We start from the raw sequence: 20,356 nt of genomic DNA on the forward strand, positions 1-20,356 counted from the left end.
TATATATATATAGGTATATATATAGGTGTCTTCTTATATATATCTTAGGTGGGGCAATGCTAAAGTTAAATATATGTCAGAAAAAAATAACTAACCAAAATTGACTAGAAATGAGACGCAATTCATATGGCCTTTCGCCGCGGCGAGATGAAGCGCTGTTTGCCCGAAGAGATCGCATTTTTCAGGGTTCCCTCTAAAATGACACATGCAAAAAGAATACGGCAAATTTTAGGAGTGTGGAAACTTTGGAGGAAATCTTTGCTCATCTATTGTGTTAAACTTTGCGTGATAATTCACACCTGGCTAAATCTTAAGTTATCGAAAAACTTCCTGTACCAATGTAGATTAAAAAAGATAACGTATAGGGCTATAAGCGAAACCATTTATTTAAATTTATTATATTTGGTATCATTTGCACTCATCTCATCATGTGTACATTTCGATGCTTCCATATCCCAGTATTCGAACAAGGTTCGTGTGTGTCGACAACGTGATTTTTGTGCATCAGCCTGATTGAACCTTAAACATTAATATTGAGAAGCTGGCTGGAGCAAAATAAGTAAATAAATGGATAAGTAGGTTCAAGTAAGTCCAAGCAGTTAGAACATCCTCACAACACTTCAAAACTTTGACAACAATAATAATATTTTCTTTACAGTTTTCCTTATTTCTTCGATAATTACTGTATTATTATAAATACCAAGGCTGTTTAGAAGTTCTAGTGATAATCGTAGAGTGAAGTACCACGCTAACCTATAAAAGCTTTTTCTCAGATTCATAATGAACTTGAGGGTACCTTTGGCTCAAGTATCCAAAAATCTAATAAGGATAGAATGATTTCCACGAATTCCGAATTCAACCTACAGCATTCATGGATATGTCTGATGCTATTACGCCGTAAATAAAAAGGCTTTTTCTTTGTAAGTCCGGGTTAGTAAATTCGTCAGAGCCCCTGCTAGTGTTCTTCCGCAGGTTGCTGGGCTTGGGGTATAGCCGCTGAGTCCGACAGCTGGCCTAACTGAAACGAGTTATGGTGTCATCAAATGAATCATGTCGATTCGTACAAAGCCACTTAGTGTGATGTATCCTTGTTTTTTTTTTGCTCATTTATGACGCCGCTTTCTAGAAAATAGCAACCGAAATACAAAGCCTGTCACCGCAGGATGTGTCAGATGTTGTCAGACTATTTTGTAGTAATCAAAGTGAAGGGGAGGACAAGAACGCCGGACAGTCATACTATCCGGACGTACCAACAGACTTGCTTGTGCCCAGATATGCGCGTTTATTGACGACCCCAACGCTCTTTTGAAGGGCACTTTGCTTTATTATAGAGCGTATCAAACGGAACAGGAAAAATAAGACGCTAGTAGATATCGTGCTTCCTGTTGACATGGCTTAAAATAGGAGGGCCTTGAGAGCTATGCTCTTTTTCATGCTCTTATTCCTAGAATATCAACGTTTAACACTAGAAGTATATCAAGTTGACAGCGGCTGCCTACGAGGATACCTGCCTAAAACTTCTAAATTTTAGACAAAATTCGGGTCATCTTCGACGCCAGATAGAAAAAAAGTATGCATTTTGGAGTGTTGAACCATAGGGAAATTCACTGTCTGAATTCATCATATTCACACATCTAGTTTCAAATCATTTTCTGCTCTTCACCGAGTAAGGTAGTATTGTCGATAGAACGACGAAACTTCTGAAGAAACAATAAAAGTTGGAAGACCCAGCGTTCAGTATGCTAGCTGCGTCTTTAAAAATTGGTTTTAAAAGTAACACTTATTGCTATTTAAGAATGCACGTATGTTGAAGCTGTTATTCTAATTATATTTTTGATCATATAACATATCTGACTGGGCCGGATGTGATCGCTAAAGGGTGGAGTACGGCAATAATGTTCTGGTCACCAATCGCTTGGTTCGATCGAATTGACACTTGATTAATTTAGTTCATGTGTGACCTAGCGATTTCCGTAAACAACGTCTTTCATTGCTTCCAGCAGCTGGCCGTTACATATATGATAAGGCATTTTTGTCAGTGTGACATTTTTGTGTGGTTTTCGTTATCAAGAAACGAATGTTCAAGCTCATCTGAGATGGGGCGTCCCAGCTATCCGTCATAGGAAAGCGTCAGGAACCTCAACAACACATGAATATTATGAGATAACAGGGCCACTAAAGGGCCTAAGTGCATATAGTCTCAAGCAGAAAAGTAAATGCTCAAGTCGCACCTCGGCTGCGTACACGGAAAGTACTTTATTATTAAACAAAAATGACATTGTATGCTCCAAATGTTGGAGTCCATGAAATTTTGCGTTGTTTTTGGGCACACGATCAATTGAGGTCGGGTTATTTTTATTTGGAGTCAAAACGTGTTTTGTAGGTATGACATACGCTATAAATCAATGATTAGAGGTCGCGGCAGCTTTTTATCATTTTCAGTCACCATCACAAGTGATGAGATTAAGTGCGAGCGGACGCTCCGGAGCTCTTAGGTATACTTCACGGTACCTTTCGGGTGAATTTTTGCGATTACCAAATACCACTGAGATGAAAGGAGGCATTCACTCAAAGTCTCTTGCATGTCTAAGCCTTCTTTTATGAATTCGTGGATCTGTACGACTTTCGGAACGCCGGATGCTGTTGCGTACCACGCGCACCACAATTCCCTTACGGCATCACCTTCAAAAATTGTGCTTTACACACAGCCTTTTTCTCTCGCTCGCCCCCTTTTGTATGGCTATCCAATACAGATAACTTTACTAATCGAACATGATCAAACCACATATACTCCCAAAATAAGTTTAAATCTTGTAAGTGAGACAGTACTAATTGTTTTGTACAGGTGGCCAGCAATTCCAATACGAGTTGTGAAAAATGTACTATAGCAGGTGTCGACTGAAACAAATCCTGCAGAATTAGCAATAATGATACCTATCTTTTTGACTTACCCTCTTCCAACAAGTAGTCTCAAGGCATCTAGATTACCGTGGTATGCCGCTAACAGCGTTGGCGTGAGACCGTCGTCATCAGGAGTATTACAGTCTTTCCGTGTAGTCTCCCGTAGGATATCCAGATAGTTGTCCACTGCTGCCGCATGAAACTTATCCCCTCCATTAGCGGTAGTGGTCCCACAGGACAACGATAAGGCAGATGACGACGTCATTGATCTCGAAGAAGGGTGATTTAATACTTCTTCCAAATTTCACAGATGTTATAAATAAACTGTTTCACTGAAAAGCAGGTAGTGTCGAAAGATAATAAGATCGAAGTATTAGAATGATAGTAGTCTTGTAACTTATTATATCATTACGTTGACGTCATCAAAAAATGCTAATATCGGCAAAAGTACATATAGAATTGATTTATTTTGTCTGGCTTTTAAAAGTATACTCTACTATATTCCTAAAACTTGTCTATTGAATGATTCTGTATTATTAGAGCCTTCGGAATGACGGCCAAGGTAAACTGATTTTGAAGCCAATTTAAATGTATCTTTCCACAAAAGTATAAAAGTGAATTTAAAAATATCTTTTAATTGTGTTCTTTTCCAGTGTTATGATTGTCTTAGAAGGCACGATGAGTGCTATTAAAATATGTTATTTACGCGTGCAATCCATGCCATCATATAAGATCTGACCCTCACATCACATATCAAAAAAATTGCTTCTTCTGATACCTGTCTTTTTGAGCAGTTCAAAAATAGGATAAACGGCGATACATTTAAGAGGAATAGTGCAACTGCATGCTATGGGTTTGCACAAACTTTTCCGGCACTCGCTGCTAAGCGGGGCAACCCAACTTCACATCTACGTAACTGAACGGCCAAAGTTTGACAGTAAGGCTCTGTTTGTTATTATGAAACAGGGGAAAAAAAACAGCAAATTTAACAATTCCTATTGTATAATTGATAAGGCAAAATATTCAAAGATTCCAGCAGCAACCTTCATCACGTTTAATATGTAAATAGTTAGGTTGTTCATAGTTTGTAATCTTTAGACTGTCGGCAAGCAGTTTACTATATACACCACTCCGTAGGAGATGGCCAAAAAAAAGAGATGTTTTGAGATCTTATTGATACAGTAGGTAGTTTTATTAAAATAAGGACCCGATTTTCATCATATGATCGTCTCACGCACAACTCCTCTGCTAGAAATTGCCATGTTTAGGTAATATTCGATTGGATCAAAATTGTGTTTGAGACAATTCTGATGCTGCAAACAATACGTCGGAACCTGTTCCAGTAGTTGACAGACAGACAGACAGATTTTAATGCGCATTCTATATGAAGCAAACAATCTTCGCTTTTCATTTTATTTTCCGAATAGAAATACGAAAAGCACAACAGTGGACCAAAGCACCGCTAAAACATTTCAATGTAATTCCTAGATCAGTTCTCATGACATTAAAAGAAAAGGGTAGAAAATACTATGGCAAAAACTCATGTTCTTATAGTATATATTTTTCACTTAGTAAATAACATTAAAACTATCTTATTAGGCAGATACGCTCATCTAAATGATGGGATCGGAGCCGACTGGCGGATCAGATATCACACCTATTACAATACGAATGAAGTAACAACAGTACAAAACAGCGCTGGCGGCAACTACCTCAGTCTTATGCGAGATAAATTCGCGTACGAAATGAATTCTTTGGATTGAGGTTGTTAGAGTTCGATGTTTTCAGTCATGCTAGTTGACATAGCTACAGTTGAGTATCGTGCGTAGAAATGCCCGCCCTCTTTCAATAATTCGCCTGAAGATATCGGCAGCAATACTGGAGATATTTTAATACAATCGACAATAGTTATACATAGAATGCGCTCAGCATTAGCCATAAATTGCGCTTTCTACAGCCAACGAATCGATTTTAAATAATTGATATCTCATCCAGTAGATTTCAGTAATATATGCTATGAACAACTTGAGTTTCATATCCTCCATAAAAACAACGGAGACAAAAGTGTTTCGAATAAATATTTGTACGTCTATAGAGAAAAATCAAACGCGATGCAATTGTTGTAAAGTTCGAAAGAGTATACTGTTGGCCTACTCAAGTTTTGTCTGGTTTACCTATTTATAGTCGCAATAAAGCGCACGCCATCTGTGGTCGTGTTTTTCGTCAGGGACACAAAGTTCGCTTGCTTACTCTTACTGAACAGCACCTCGTCGGCCACCTCATAATTTGGCGTGGCGAGGCTCTGCTCGGATGTCACCGGACGTGGCGATTCACTAGCGACACGCACTGATGAACTAAACCTACTGATAAGTCACCATCTATTGCAGTCAGCCACGACAGCGGCGCCAACAACGTCAACTCATCCTGCTGTCGTAGCAGAGGCTGAAGTAATGAGAAAAATCTGCGGTGTCGCTACTATTGTCAGTGTGATGGCGGCGGTGACGACGATGCGACGCAACGTAATCGTATTTGTTGTAGCCTACGATAGCACCAGCGATCCCTATCAGTGACCGGTTTCAGTAGACTCTGCGACGGCGGTACCGTAATATGACCTAAACCTGGCGGCGCTGTTGCCGAACATGTCATCCTATAAACGCCAGTCACTTCTGTTTCATCTTTGTTAATCAAGCAGCCTTCACTATGCATTTGGCTCTTTACTTTACCCGAAGAGCAGTACTGACTACCGTAGCTGCATCTTTTGCCTTGGCCGCCGTTGTGGTAGTTTTCTACACGAAAAAAAAAAAACACATAATGTAATGTAATGTATGAGAAAATAAGAAACGGCTAATCAGAGAAAAAAGATAACTTCAAATCGGTAAAACATCGACCGAAGATTCACGATGGTCGAACCGTGACAGCAGAGTTTCTGTCCGTCTATTTGTCCGGCCGACCCAAAAGGCAGCAACAACACCAACAATGCTCAGATGGTCTAAGACAAGGTTATTGATCGTGTGGCTCATAACGTAGCACAAAGAACAAAGCCGATTGAACGAGACGAGTCACCGTTTTTTGTCGTGTGAACAGCTATTCAATTCACCCACAAATTCCTCTTTCTCCTGTAACAGAGACTTCCAATAGAGTGAGAGAAATTTTCAAGGCGCATCGGCCGTCTGGGTACAATAACCGAGTTTGCTTTTCCACGAGAATGTTATAGTGTGTTATACCAGAAATTAATGAAGCGACTTCGTATTGATTGGGATATAGTACAACATAGTGCAACTTACTTCGTTTACCACCGCAATATGATCGAAAGTCTAATCGATCTGTAACATACTGTAGCCGCCAGTTACTTCTATTTAATATCTATCAGCCGACCCACCTTCACTACGCACTTAGTGCTCCATTTAACTAGGATCATGTTTTGCCAAGTCCTATTCGTAAAATGGCTCGGATCAGGATACGTTTCATTCCAATGAAAAAATTCGTTCCTCTTAGTGAATATAACCAATATGTTTGTTTGGTATGACGCTGTTCTGTCCACTGTAGAAAGACACTGATAATCAATACGCATATTACCATGTATAAAAGATATTGCCGTAGACTAGTACTGTACTAAAATTACGATAAACGTGATATCGTCTCACAGATAGAACATCCATGTGCTCTCCCTTCCAGCACCCGTGATCCGAAGGCCTTGCTTGACGCACAAGATATGAGGAAGGATTACCCTTACGCGTCCACCAGTATACGTTTATTTTCATTATCACCGAAACGATAGCTGATCTAAAACTGTGCGTGATTTTTACATAGAATCGTAAAGCTTGTCGCTGCCGCTGAAGTAGATATGGTAATTAAAACTGATGATAGAGAATTATCATTTCAAAGGAAAAATAGGAAATATTTAACTTTAAATAAATATTAGCAATGACCATTGTGATTTCGATAAGAACAAAGACTTTTAAAAAACAAGTCAAATGGCACTTTCAAAGAGCTAAAAATGTGTCCGTGTGTGTATATTAAAGTATGTGTGTGAGCGTTCAAATTCTATACAATTTGTATTCCCTATGTAATAGGTCAAAATGTTTTATTATATAAATTACAATGCGCTCACTTTTTCGTCGCGAAAAAATTTATTCGATAAGCTATAGATAATAGAAAACGGTGGTACACTAAACGCTTATTCTATCCACTGACCTAAACGTACTGTGTCAAAGCCTGTCGATAGTTTCTCATTCAGCGGTCAAAGTTGCACGCAGTCTATATACTATCTTATCACACTTTTGCTCTAGAAAAATCACACGTTGGTAGTTATTGCATATGGCTAAAAAATTTAAAAAAAAACGCACGGCTTTGAAAAATTGACAAACCAAGGAAAACGTGGGCTGGCATGATGCGGCAACGATAATTCAAAAAAGCGAAGGCCTGGGATAACTTAGTTTTTATTGGATATACGTTGTTGAGAAACACCCTTGAATTGCAAAATAGCCTTAAAAGCAACCAAGTTTAGCAAAGTAGTGATCAAGAAGGCGATTAGTAAACCAAACGAATAGATGATCTTTGGATCCGAAAACAGGCAGCAGAAATAACCCTATCAACCCAATCAAAGAGATAGCCTACAGCTAAATCGAATGCGTAAATGCCTCTTTTGGTGATTAAATTTGGGACCTCATACAGCCATATGATGAAGCTATGGAAGCCTAAATGCCAACTTTTGTTATAGATCATTTTTCTTTTGCCTGCAAACTAATACACAGCATAGGTAGTATTTAAAAGAGCACAATATTTCGCTTTATATTATTATTACACATACTCAATTCTATCAATTTCTAGCAATAAGAAACGTAATATACTTCATGCCAAATCTAACAAGATGGCTTTTTATTCAATTTTTGTCACAGTGTGCCTCAGAGTGGACGGTGTGAGAAAACATCGTCTATTTGCTTTCTAACTATTGCCGTCCACTTTGGCGGAATGAGAGGTAAATTGAAAGCATTGGATACTGATACTTATCCTTCAGGAGCTGAAGATGACTGAGATCGATCTTGAATAGGCATACGGTTGAACCAGCGGCTTTAGTTCAGAATTAGACAGTCGACGTATTCTGTGATATCCTACGGTTAGCACTGGCACATTTTCTGGAATACTATTTTCTATTCAGAGCATTGGGTAAGGTCTGAGGCCGACCGTGTTAAATTTGGTCAGATGCGCATATGAGTTTTTTAATACGGCTGATCGGTTTAGTTACTATTTAATTTCTGTGTCCACTCCGTGCCAAAGGTTGAAAGGTTGTGCTTCTTAGGGATCGTCTTGTACAGCATAGGATGCACAAGCACAAGGGCAAGATTACCCCTGCACCTAATATATAAAAAGTTTGCTTCTAAACAATAAATGATTCCAGCCTTCATGTCACACCGTGCCGTTGCGAAAAAGGTCACAACTTGATTCAAACGTTAGTAGATGTATCTTGAATTTCTTGAGTAATTTAGGGTTGTATGTGATCTTCTGTCCGTGCGCATATAATTTAAAATTGTAAGATATTAATTCAATTCACATAGATGTGTGAAGTACGCCAAACCACAAATAATTGTCATATTTCAGTTAGATATTCGGATTGTTCTTAAATGCAATGTGTCCTTCGGAAGCTACTATTGGCCAAAGAAGTTATCGCGAGCGTAGTTATACATGTGGAACACTCTAAAAATATCTGCCAACGAATGTGCATCTTAAAATCGTTCTCGCTTGTTTCGAATAAATAAGACAGGGCCAGCTGAGTTGCCGAAGACGATTTTAATTACCCTGGAAACGGCTCTGCGAATTCACACGGGCGAATGTGCTTGGAAGTCGACAATACACGAAACCAACGCAAGCAAACGCCAAAAAGAATGTAATAGGTATTGCGACCACCTCGTACCGCCATCACATATGATCACTGTCTACATGAATACGAATACCGACTACTATAAACTTCATGTTGTTCTCACCAATTACTGTCACAGCTAATTGGTTTATAGGTAGAAAGCGGCTGGCCCATTCACACGGTTTACGTAAATCAGGCGCAAATGCTCTAGCAACACACGACATCCGGTAGTCTTCGTATTTTTTTGCAGAATGTTGTTTAGAATAGTAATGTTCGCCAGATCTGACATCTATAGAATATCTTTCTTTGGAAGTTTTGATTTTTCACTCTTTTATTTCTTGGAAAAAGGAAATTGTACGATTCGGTTCGAACGATGAGTTCCGATCGTGAACTGTGCAACTCAATAGTACCTCGGGGTAGCCTAGTCTTATTAATTGGAATGTATTTTTGCAAGTAAATGTAAACAGTGTGACGCTGTTAACATTATAAAATCAATAATCCACATGTGACAATGGTGTATTTTCGTTGCCGAGATGGCAACTGTCTCGTACTAGTGGTAGTAGTCTGTAAACTGCAGAAATATGACATTGATTATATACGATTTTACGTTCTACGATCATAGCTTAGTAACGCGCAAACGTAGGTAGATTCTTTAGTATCATACATAATCGACTACGGTAAACAACTATACTGAGTTGACTCTGCAACAAATAATAGATATCGTGCAGTCTCTATTTGCGCGAAACTATTACTTCTCATTCTAATAGATGTACATTAACCTGTACGGTAAGCTCCCAATAACAAACATGTGATGACGAAACAACAACAAGAATACAATGTATACCTCTGGCTATCAATACATTTTGCTGTTTGTTTGTTTGTGTGTTGCTTGTACATGACTTTGAGCATCATTTAGTTGATGCACGAAGTCATTTCATACTATAAGCACTGTATCGGGGATATCTATTCTGCGGGAGTGAAGTATGGAGTGTGAAGGCACGCTCGCGGCCGCCCGGTTACCCGGTCACGCTCCTAAACACTAGGCCCTTCCTGCCCCAAACTCGCTACATGATGCATTTTTAATCGTGGTCACGAAGCAGGACCAACTGGTAACCAAACAGTGACTACAGCAGTACTAGTAATATACGTACATAAAAAAAATAAAAAGAATGTGTAGATTTTTGTCTATCGTGCTTGGTCTGCTCTTTCACTTTCCTCATCTACGAATGTTCCGCTTTACGAGCTATTTATCCGATGAATATTTACAAACAGATTAGAATTATTTGACTAGGTCTTCGGCAGCAAAAGAACAGTGAAAGGCTTCGAACTTTCATTACTACCCACAAGTAGAGATAGCTAACTTTCCTAACCATATTCATGATAAATGACTAGCACGTACTATTTGCTGGAGTCAGTTTTGTAACAGCATCCTTAGTCTAAATTATCTTTTGTTTTCTTCTAAATTACCGTCTCCACGCATGGCGCCATAAAAAATTACAACACTCTTGACGACGTAATATCATAGCAGTAACTTTTATATATATATATATAGAAAATACGCTTTCTTATAGTACTGATTATTTTGTATTCAATGTTACTTTAGAGAAGGAGCTTTTTCAGAGTCTTTCGCACAACGGAGTCTGCTTCAGTCTACGTATTTGCTTCAGAAACAGACTAGATTTATTCAAACTCTGTTCCTGTTATTATATCATTCTGATGACACGGTCGGTTTGTAAAAAATGGTTTACTCTAGTCATTTCATTAGTTTTATTGGTGCCGCTACTGCTGTGCGCCTTTGCAAACGTTGCCGTCATGCCAACCCGCCATCACAGATGGAAGCAGAAGCCATTGATCGCCAAATCAGAGCGAGTTTTACACGAAGCCACTTCCGGTGCAGGAGTTGATGAAAACGCTTAGTCTCTAGCAGAACGTCGACGCCAATGGCCGCTCAGTTTGAGTGTTTCCTGCTACGTAAATTTGAAAGCGGCGATTTTAAGCCTGAGAGTCGAAAAACAGGAGTCATACTATAGAGGTAGCCTACCCATCCTTCTGACCTTTAACCTACAAAGTTGCTGGAAAGTACCCTCTTTAACACAATGTGACGGGGTCTGCAGTACTCTTCTAATAATAATAATAATAATATTCTTTTCTAACTTTTCCTTTCCTTTCCTCATAGCTCACACATATAGAGCTCTTTACATAGAGTATCTCAATAACTAAAACCTAATTAAGTAAGCAAAGATGAATTATACAACAAATACTGATACTCGAATAGGTACACCGTATATACGTTCTTAATATCTAATCTAAAAATCTAAACATTAATAAAATTCTCAGTCACAAAACTAAGTGGGATTCTTTTTAATTTCAAAATTAATTTCATTCATTTCAAAATTAGACCACCAAACACTTTGCATTAACCGTCTCGGTGTTTTGAGTTTTACGTCCGGCATCGCCGTCAAGCATTCTATTGACCGTCTGATTTGGGCAAAGTCAGGACAATGTGCTAAATCATTACAGAATATTCGTGAAAAGCTTCTGTTCATTAGGTAGACACAACATTGAAGCAATTAATTCAGATTTTTTTTTCGACATACCAATTTAAACTAAGCTACAATAGAATGGAATATACATACCTTATCGGCACCGCTATAACACGAAATTTCTTTGGTGAACTTACCTATGAAACTTGATAGTTCCACTCGTGATCGGTTATGGTCAATAGAGGCTTTTACTCCGACTATTACGCCGAATTGTCGACGATGACTTGTTCATCTTCGGAATATTGGTAGGTTACGATAATAAATGGATGTGTATCAATTATAAATTCTCTGTTCTAGAAGAGCGTTTAGCCTCAATCTAAACACGTATCTATCAAGTTAAAATCGAATTGGACTGTATCAAACATCTATATTTATCTTAATGGTATAAATATGCACAATGTTACTATAGTGATATTTGGGATGTTCCTCTCAAATGAAAGCATTCTTGTTATCACGCTACTGTCCAACAGTGGAGGGCTTACTAGCAAAGAGCCGCTTGCCGAAAAATTTCTGGTTAGCCTCGGAGGTGATCACGTAGACAATGACGATTCCTGTCTATACTTGCACTCGATATTCTATTGCATTAACGTTGCCCTAGATGTTTCCAAATGGGGCTCATTAATATTTTTTTTGTCTAATATGCAAAACTAGTTTTTGCAGCTAACCTTAAAAATGACCCATACAGATGGATAGTTGTAAAAAGCACTTCGTACTTTACTGCTATCTTTTAGAGATGAAAAATTAGGACAGCAAATTATTCCCAAAGGCACACCATTTTTTTTGCAATTCATCTTGGACACCCATCGATTTTACATTTAAATCAATCAGTATTCAATTAAGATTGTACTCGCCGACATTAATCACAAGCCTTTTCTCATACATGTCAAAAATTAACTACAGTGATTGCTTTTTATATATACGTTTACCGTAAATACCGTATGTTATAGATTTCTCGTTGAGGCTTTCTAACAATCCGACACTATCCGAAGACGAAACAGCGCTTTTGTTATTAAATGTGGCTAGATATCAATAGACAACAGTGAATCACTGTTGATTCCATTAGAATAATCATCTCACAGCATTACCCACAAGTAGAGTGTCTCCATAGAATTTTTTTACAATTCAATATTCACGGTAGTAGTAAGGCTGTTTATTAATATAACGTGTTTTCGTTTTCCCTTCCAATTTCAATTGAAATAAAAGTAAACCGCTTATAGTAGGCAAGGTGACAACCATCCGCGCGGCAAAGCACCATCAATTCTAAACTTTTCGTAAGCCGCTGCTGTTTGTCAACAATCTATGAGTCCGACGGGATTGATCCCGGCAGAGCTAACCCATCAGCAGCAAACGTGACAGCAGATCGGTTGGTCATGGCGCCAATGGCCAAAAAGCTAAATGAAGTCGCTGACGTTCCAATATACAGAAATGAACGAATGAGTTTGGTTCGTCTCTGAATAAGTTTGGTTGGCGGGCCCTGTATAGCTACAAAGAGCATGGAGAGCTTCTCAAAGAACCGGTAGCTTTAGCTTAGCAGCTGCAACACTAGCAGCCTTTCAAAGTGAATTAAACTTCAACTGGCACTAGGCTAGGCAGCCGGTTGCCTCTAGTTGACTTCACAAGGGTTGGGCAATGAGAAGCCAAAGCAGTTGCAGGCCAGCACTGCTTCCAGCAGTCACCGGGTGTCGGCTTCTGTTGCTTGTGAGCGATAAGAGATAGCAGCCTGTATATTTAAAAAGATAAATGATATATAAACTATACTGTGTTTGTGTCATTGTGTGTAAGCAAAGACAGGGAAATAGAGATATAAAAAAATCAGCCCAATGAAAGGAACACTTGTGTCGGTATCACTATCGCTTGACATACGTAATTATCACCCGTGGAACGGGGTGAAATGATTGTCGGCGTAAAAAACAAGTATTTCGTGTGCCACTTTTCTTGTGAAATAATATTTGATTATAATGTGACATCGTAGCACGATTATCAAGCTTTCTTATCCTGTGAATCCGGAAATTACGATCAGTGCTTAACCCCAAAAGACCCTTCCCTCAGGCACTGCACAATAAACACACGTTTATAATTGGCATCAAACGGCTATCTTTTATTTGTTTTTTGATGGACTACGGTATTTAAACGTTTATTTATTTTTTTTTACTTCGGCTTGTTAGGTAATTTAAATCTAGCTAGCACGATAATCTGTCGCTATTTATGACTATGACCTATACATTATATATATATATATATATATATATATATATATATATATATATATATATATATGGCGAAGACAGTGAATATGCTAAAATTCGCCTAGGTTAAATCTGGTATCGTAAGGTGCCCTTATTTATCTGCCGCTCAAAGGAATCCAAATCCTAAGCCATTCAGGAGTTATGGATCTTTAAAGTAAGGAAACTTAAATTCTCCAAAAATGTAGATATCTGCTTTAGAGGTCATAATTAAGATTTCTTAAAGGATTTGTTCGAACTAATGGAACGTGGAAACAGTACTATGCGTTTCAATCCTGGCAAATCTTCAAAAAAAAGTCGAATATCTAGACAAGCTATCAGTAAGGAAACTTCAACAGTGTGCCAAGTATTACAAAATGTAAGAATCATTCATTCAATATCTGACCCTTTCTGAATATCGTTAACTATTGTTTACTGAGGTTATATTTTAAACCGTGTTTTTGAGCAAGTCGGTTATACTTGACGTTCCATAAGCATTGTAAAACGACCATTTTACTAACATTTTTTAGAGATTACCTCTATAGTGCAGTACTTGAAAGTTTCTGAATCTAGAAATAAAAGTTACTACTTTTGTAAAGCGCGAAGTCTTAATAATTCTACAAAAAATGATTTTATTACTTCTGAGATTAGCATTTTGCGGCAAATACATAAAAATATACAAATCCAAAATTATTATTGACTTTGCAGTGGTTACGAACAAATCACTTTATTATTATTATAAGTCACTACATTTGAACCCTTTAAAAATACGCAAGCATTGCGTAAATAATCTCTAAGACATGTCGGTTATCATTTCATATAATTCTGATGAGACGCAAACAATATCTCAATATATAACTATAGAAGCTAGATGTCACCCAAAGATGGTGATTAGGAGCATTTAAATAGATGTGTCATTGATTACTTCTGTCTAAAAAGTTGACAAAGATGCTTTTCGAATGGTCTGAATGATGAATTGCACTTTAACATAGTTCTTATGTGTCTGCTTTATGGGTATAAGCCGCTTGAAGCTTGAATCCCACCTCTGGGCATGACATAGATATCATGGCAACCCGTGCTTACTAGAAAGTTTCGCGACATACATGCACATATAATTTATTCGTGTAAGAATGTATAAGAGATCTTTTCGTAAAAAATCGGACAAAGGCACATCAGCTGTGAGTAAGGCGGCAGCTCGCTTCAGGCTCATTTCTGACCATATTATCTGGTTCATTCATAAAGATTAGTGTGCTAAACTAGTGTACTAATAGATTGTGTGTAAAGGTTAGGTAAGTGTTATGGCTGTTGTTTTGTAAAACGAATTAGTCGAAATCGCTTAATTTCCGAAAATGGTACAGCGCTCGTTGAACTTGCTAACATAGATTGCTAAACTATAATGCCGTTGGGTGAAAATGTATTAGTACAAATTTATTAAGGATTTCCATCCTGAAAAAGGAAATAGTCTCTAACGCTCTAATCGTTCCTTATGCCCAAAACGACGTTTATTTATTGTAGAGAAATGAACTACACTTGAATATCTCTATCTGCACACATATTTGCTTATGAGTAACTATCTTTATTTTTATTTTATGCGCAGCATTATGCATCTTACGCATCAATGCACATTTCGATAGAGACGCTATATATATATATATATATACTGTATAAATATCAAATCGTTTTATTTCACTGACAGATTTATGTGAACTTAATGATCATATGTCTCCTAGAATTTGGCGCCTACCTTTTCTGCATACTTTTTTTGTTTTATCCTATTGCGCTAAAAAAATGTCACCGAAATAATGAAGATCCTCGATGCAAGCAGAACTTAAATATATGGTGTTGATAAATTGCGCCATAGTCCGTTATGTGGATTGAGTAGCGGTCAGTAAATTATCATCAAGCTGAATGATATCCTATCGTTCGTTTAATGCGTCGAACGATTGAGACATTTTCCATTTAGAAAAACAACTATTGTACTAACGTATAATAATCACGACTGAGTTCTCTTTGTGTCTCGGAAAGATAATAGGGTTTAACAAAAGGATGAACAGCTATTACGATCTGGTAAGAATATAATTGTGGGGCATTTGTCGATGTACAAGGGGCCTAGAGCCACTAACTTGAACACGTTCTATTAATCCTAGAAAAACACACATTATGATTTTGTCATGACAAAACGTGACAGTATCGAGTGCAAAATTTTATGATGTAACATGTATTATTCCAGCTTTTCCCCTCCCTTCACACCGATAGCGCACGACTACCGCTCCATATCGTAGCAGTGCGTCTATCTTCTGTTTCGCTGCAATAGTTTCTTAAATTTCACAACTAATCTACATACTCCATCTATTACATTTCTCTGCAATATGATGACACGATACGTGATGTCTAACACGCACCAAATTGGATACTTTCATTCGAAATATAACGAGCATTACTATTTAGCATATACGACACGGCATGTTTATAACGGCGTGGTATTTGCTGCACATTGGGACATGAATAGGGAATGTGACATAAAATAAGTATTGTAAAATGTATGGCCGTCGCTTTCCTCACGCCGTCTTGTCATCAAGATACGAGCATCGCAATAAGGGAGAATGAAAAAAACACTCTCTTTTGCACATCGACTTCCGACAACGGGAGTAACAAAATTTTAATCGTATCATTATCTACTATGTTTATTTGATTAGGCCTTGCTTGTCTGCCGGTCTCTCCAATGTATTCATGAGGTTCAATAACTGTACACGATACTATTAACTAAATAGGTTTTGGTAATGCGAGACTGTCGTATGTTCTAGGCAGCAAAAAAGCTACTTGTAAACCGCACTTGCTACAATTTTTCTCTATTCATAATCGTTGTGGTCACCTAGAGTACGCCGAAGTTATCGGATTTAAACTACTACTACATCCACAGCTATTCAGGAGGCGAAAGTTTAATCGGGTTTTAAAGCACACAACGTAGAACAAAGGTAATATAGTATAAATTAGATGTACTTCTACTTACTGTTTGCACATAGAAGCTAGCTGCTTAGAGGCTTTTCATTTGCATAAACGTACCTTATCTCGTTATTAGTAATTTGTTTGGAATTGTGGACGATGAACTCTTTGGCGCCATCTATCGTTCTTTTTAAGATATAGAAGCAACTAAAAACATACGAATTCGAGTCTGTCGCATATGAGGCCGTGATTGGCGCGCGGCAATGAGGTCATGGTTTGACAGTCGAGTAACGTAATTGCACTACACGTTCGTGAGGCTTTTTAGAAATAGAAAATATCTAGAAACATTGACCGTTTCTGTCTTGGACAATATCTAGCAGTAATAGATATCTCTGATACCCATGGCGAGGATGGCTTGTGCATAAATTTATTTTACGTCTTTCATTGCCTATTTAGATATCGCTTATTCTTGTACGCGGCTTCGATTCGAAATAACGGCGTAATTTTTTTCCAGTGGACATATGGATACAAAACAATACTCTCTCGCTGTTATGCTGCACTATTATTTCGTTGTACGTGAAAGAAACTTAACTTATCGAGCGACGAGAATTCCTAATCATCACGATTTTATATCAAGACTCAGAAAGCTTTGATTCTAGGGGTTACTAAATTCAACATAATGACGTAGCGTTGCGTAACTGACAACTTATAGGAGGGTTGAAAAATCACGCCCGATATCGGTATTTCGGTAACTTTAACCTTAATCCCAGACATACAAAATCGTAACCAGGGAATTTCGGTAGTTAGAACTATCAGCTCATGTAACGAGGTGTAGAAGATACTCAAACGCTGATGCACTTTGTTGAACTTCTCGTCTTCGAATGACCATTAATTTACGATACTCAATTTCTGCAAAATTGGTGCGTCCAGTTGGCAGTATGAAAGTGTCGATTTTAGTAGAAGGTTTGGTTCAAATGACGTCAAGGAAACCATAATTTATTGCTCCATCAGCCGACGATTGACATATACTGTATACTGTTATTTTACGATCGAAGCCAACTTATAAAATGGAAAGTGCGAAATGGTAGAGACGGTTATCAGGAACTATGGGACGCCCCAAAATGACTAGCCATACTGGACAAAGGCAATTATCTATATAACTTTAACATAGTTCAATATTAATTTTTGTCTAAATAAAAAGTTAACAATATTTAATTGGTAATTACTAAAATACGCGTAAGAATTGTGTATATGAGAAATGTATGATGTGTAAGAAAGCTTCTTGCGGGCTTTAAAAAATGTGAGCTTACCTCTCAAACTCTTGATGGGTTGTTACCGTTGGTAAGTCCAGCTTATTTTTTGTTACAGTTTTCTAAATCATAAGGAAAACAAAATCTATTTGTATCCAAGGTATCCACAGCACACTGTTTGTCATCAAATAGGTGAGCACAATTAGTCCACGCCTAACGTCACTTTTGTGGACTAATTTCGTCGTTGTGGAAGACGCTACAAGTTGCAAGATGTGTGTACTCTTTAGTGTTTGTTGACAGGGGTTTCTCTCCCTCACTTGATAAAAGTTTCTAACATGTGTTGCCGTAGGTCACTGTTCCTCATCCAAGAACCATCACCGCTTGTCCGTGCGGGTAATACGCCATGCACCCAAATGAACGAATAAATCTATTAGGCCACTAGATAAAATCTATTTGAACCTCTCTAGGATAAGTATGTTAAGTAGTAATTCTACTGTGAAGAGCTTCGTCGCAGGCGCGTTCATTCTTCGTGCACTCAGTTGTAGCTATCACTAACGAATTAGTGAAACATTGGCATCGTCATCAGAAGCAGAGCGTCACAACTGGAACGAATGAATGAGAGCAACAACGAACGAATGCGAAGATCCTTACGACTTTTCGTGTTTTAGGATTCCTACTAAGCAAGAACTTATCCCAAAGTGTGTCGATCATGGGGTGGCATTTTGCACAGTCCAACAGTCGCTCGTCATCGTTAGGAGAATACTTGTTGACGAACAACGGCACAAATCTACATAGGTTTCAGGGATAATGGTGGTAGCAGTTTAGGCAGTCTGTACCGAAAAGTGTAACTGCAAAAACTACAACAATACCGCTAGTTCTGCCATCCAGTTCACATAACAATAATAAACATATTCCGATCTTCCAATGGCCGGTCCCTTCTTGCTGCTTACTGCAGTTAGACGCATCTCATGCCCAGAGTTGCTCGCTCACTTTTTGATACGGACATTTACTGGACACTCTATCCTCAAGTCGAAAGAGGTATACTAACTATTGCCAAAACTATCTTCGTGTACTCGTAAGATCGTAGCTCGCGCCGTCTTTGCTGTCCGCCATTGTTTAGCCCATTTGGTTTTGGACTGACACGTACTTGTTGATATCTTCGGTTGCTTAAGAAAAAGCATCCGATTATTCTAGATCCGCAAGAGCTCCAAAGGAGTCGCTGTCTTTCGTATTTGTTGATCTTAACTTGCCAACGCTATAAATATCAAGCAGTGGCCACCACGGCTTCGCTGCTGCTGTTCTTCTGCTCTAGCAAAGAAACACTACTTCTAGTAAGCACAATAGTTTCCTTGGCGATGCCCAGCCACTGCCATCTGGGACCAGCTGCAAACAGTGAACTAATCCTATTACGTTCTGCTGTGCTGTGGTCCTTCGCTTCGTGCTGTTAGAGCCTTCTCTTCGGAAAAATGTAGCATCACTTGCCTATTCCCTGCGCCTCCTTCGTCAACGAATTTTTCGGGGCAGCTGGATGGTCAGCTTAGCATCCCGATTTAGCATAACCATTACGACAAACGCCGCCGCTACCACAGCTACGAGAGCAGGAAGTAAACAGCGGAGTCTACGGCAAAGGAGCAAGCAGGAAAAGGAGTCGGGCGTTAAAGCACTTCTATTCTAGCGCCATTAAAGCGTTCATACACCGTCAGAAGCTGGAGCTAAGGTGCCCGCTATTAGCGCAGACAAAACTGCTAAAAGCTGGCTCAACTCCAGCTCAATTACGCGGTCGGTACGAGAACTCTAACACTGGCACAACAGATAGAACGATTCGAATCGGTACTCGCAGCGTAACATAAATGCTGCTCACAGTGCCACTGGTCGTGTAGTGAAGTTGGTTGTTCTTAACCGCCTATTTGAAGAGCTGGCAGCCAACTACTGACAAATTATTATGGCGTTAGTTCTATGTATTGAGTGTTTGCCATAGCAGCGGTCCGCAGCTCAGTGCTTCGGTTTCCTGTTGGATTCCAGTACGGCTGGTTCCGTCACTGTGTTTAGTAACTAGGAGGCGGTGACCAGTACATGGCCAACGGGATGCGCAACCAACAGAGACAGATCTGCCTCCGCAGATGGCTCAGGGTCCACCAGCAGAGGAATCTATGGGATGGTTGTCTCGTCTTCAACGGGCCACTGCGCATGCGCACTTAGCGCTGACTATTCACGGAGGTATAACTGGCTGCTGCTGCCTCTGGCGGTGTGCTTCGACGGGTGATCGTTATAACCAACGATACGCTCAGAGCGTAGCCATTCATTGGCAACTGGCTATAGTTCTGTATTTCTAAAACAAACACGATTTATTTAAACAAATTACAGCTCTAAGCTTATTTGCTAATAAATAAAATAATATGGTCTCAGAGCTCATACGGGTGGTTGACATAACGTACTGTTCACATCACACAAAGTGTAATCACGAATAACTTCACATCACGGATAATAATATCACAACTTATATCGTGGTCTCTTTAGTGACTAGGTCAACTTACTAATAACTTAGTGGCTTAAATATTTCTTGAAAAAAAAAAATACAATTGCTCACATTCTTAACCCAGCTGACAAGTGCAAAGAGCTTTATAGTTAATTTATAAGAAC

At 38.7% G+C, this 20,356-nt stretch overlaps 1 protein-coding gene across 1 annotated transcript in view; it reads right to left on the minus strand.

Annotated features, from left to right (window-relative positions):
* The window catches only part of Sans (SAM_USH1G_HARP domain-containing protein Sans), a 32,660-nt gene extending 12,911 nt beyond the window's left edge, over window positions 1-19,749 (minus strand). The window contains exons 1-3 of the mRNA XM_086988116.1: window positions 17,777-19,749; window positions 2,952-3,233; window positions 96-193 (exon numbers count right to left, since the gene is read on the minus strand). Of these exons, the coding sequence (XP_086844242.1) occupies window positions 96-193; window positions 2,952-3,166 (313 nt within the window). The 5' untranslated portion in view covers window positions 3,167-3,233; window positions 17,777-19,749. The remainder of the gene's footprint in view (window positions 1-95; window positions 194-2,951; window positions 3,234-17,776) is intronic.
* Window positions 19,750-20,356: the final 607 nt, after the last annotated feature.

The sequence above is a fragment of the Varroa destructor genome, unplaced genomic scaffold, assembly GCF_002443255.2.
Source record: "Varroa destructor unplaced genomic scaffold, Vdes_3.0 BEIS01000004.1, whole genome shotgun sequence".
NCBI lineage: Eukaryota > Metazoa > Arthropoda > Arachnida > Mesostigmata > Varroidae > Varroa > Varroa destructor.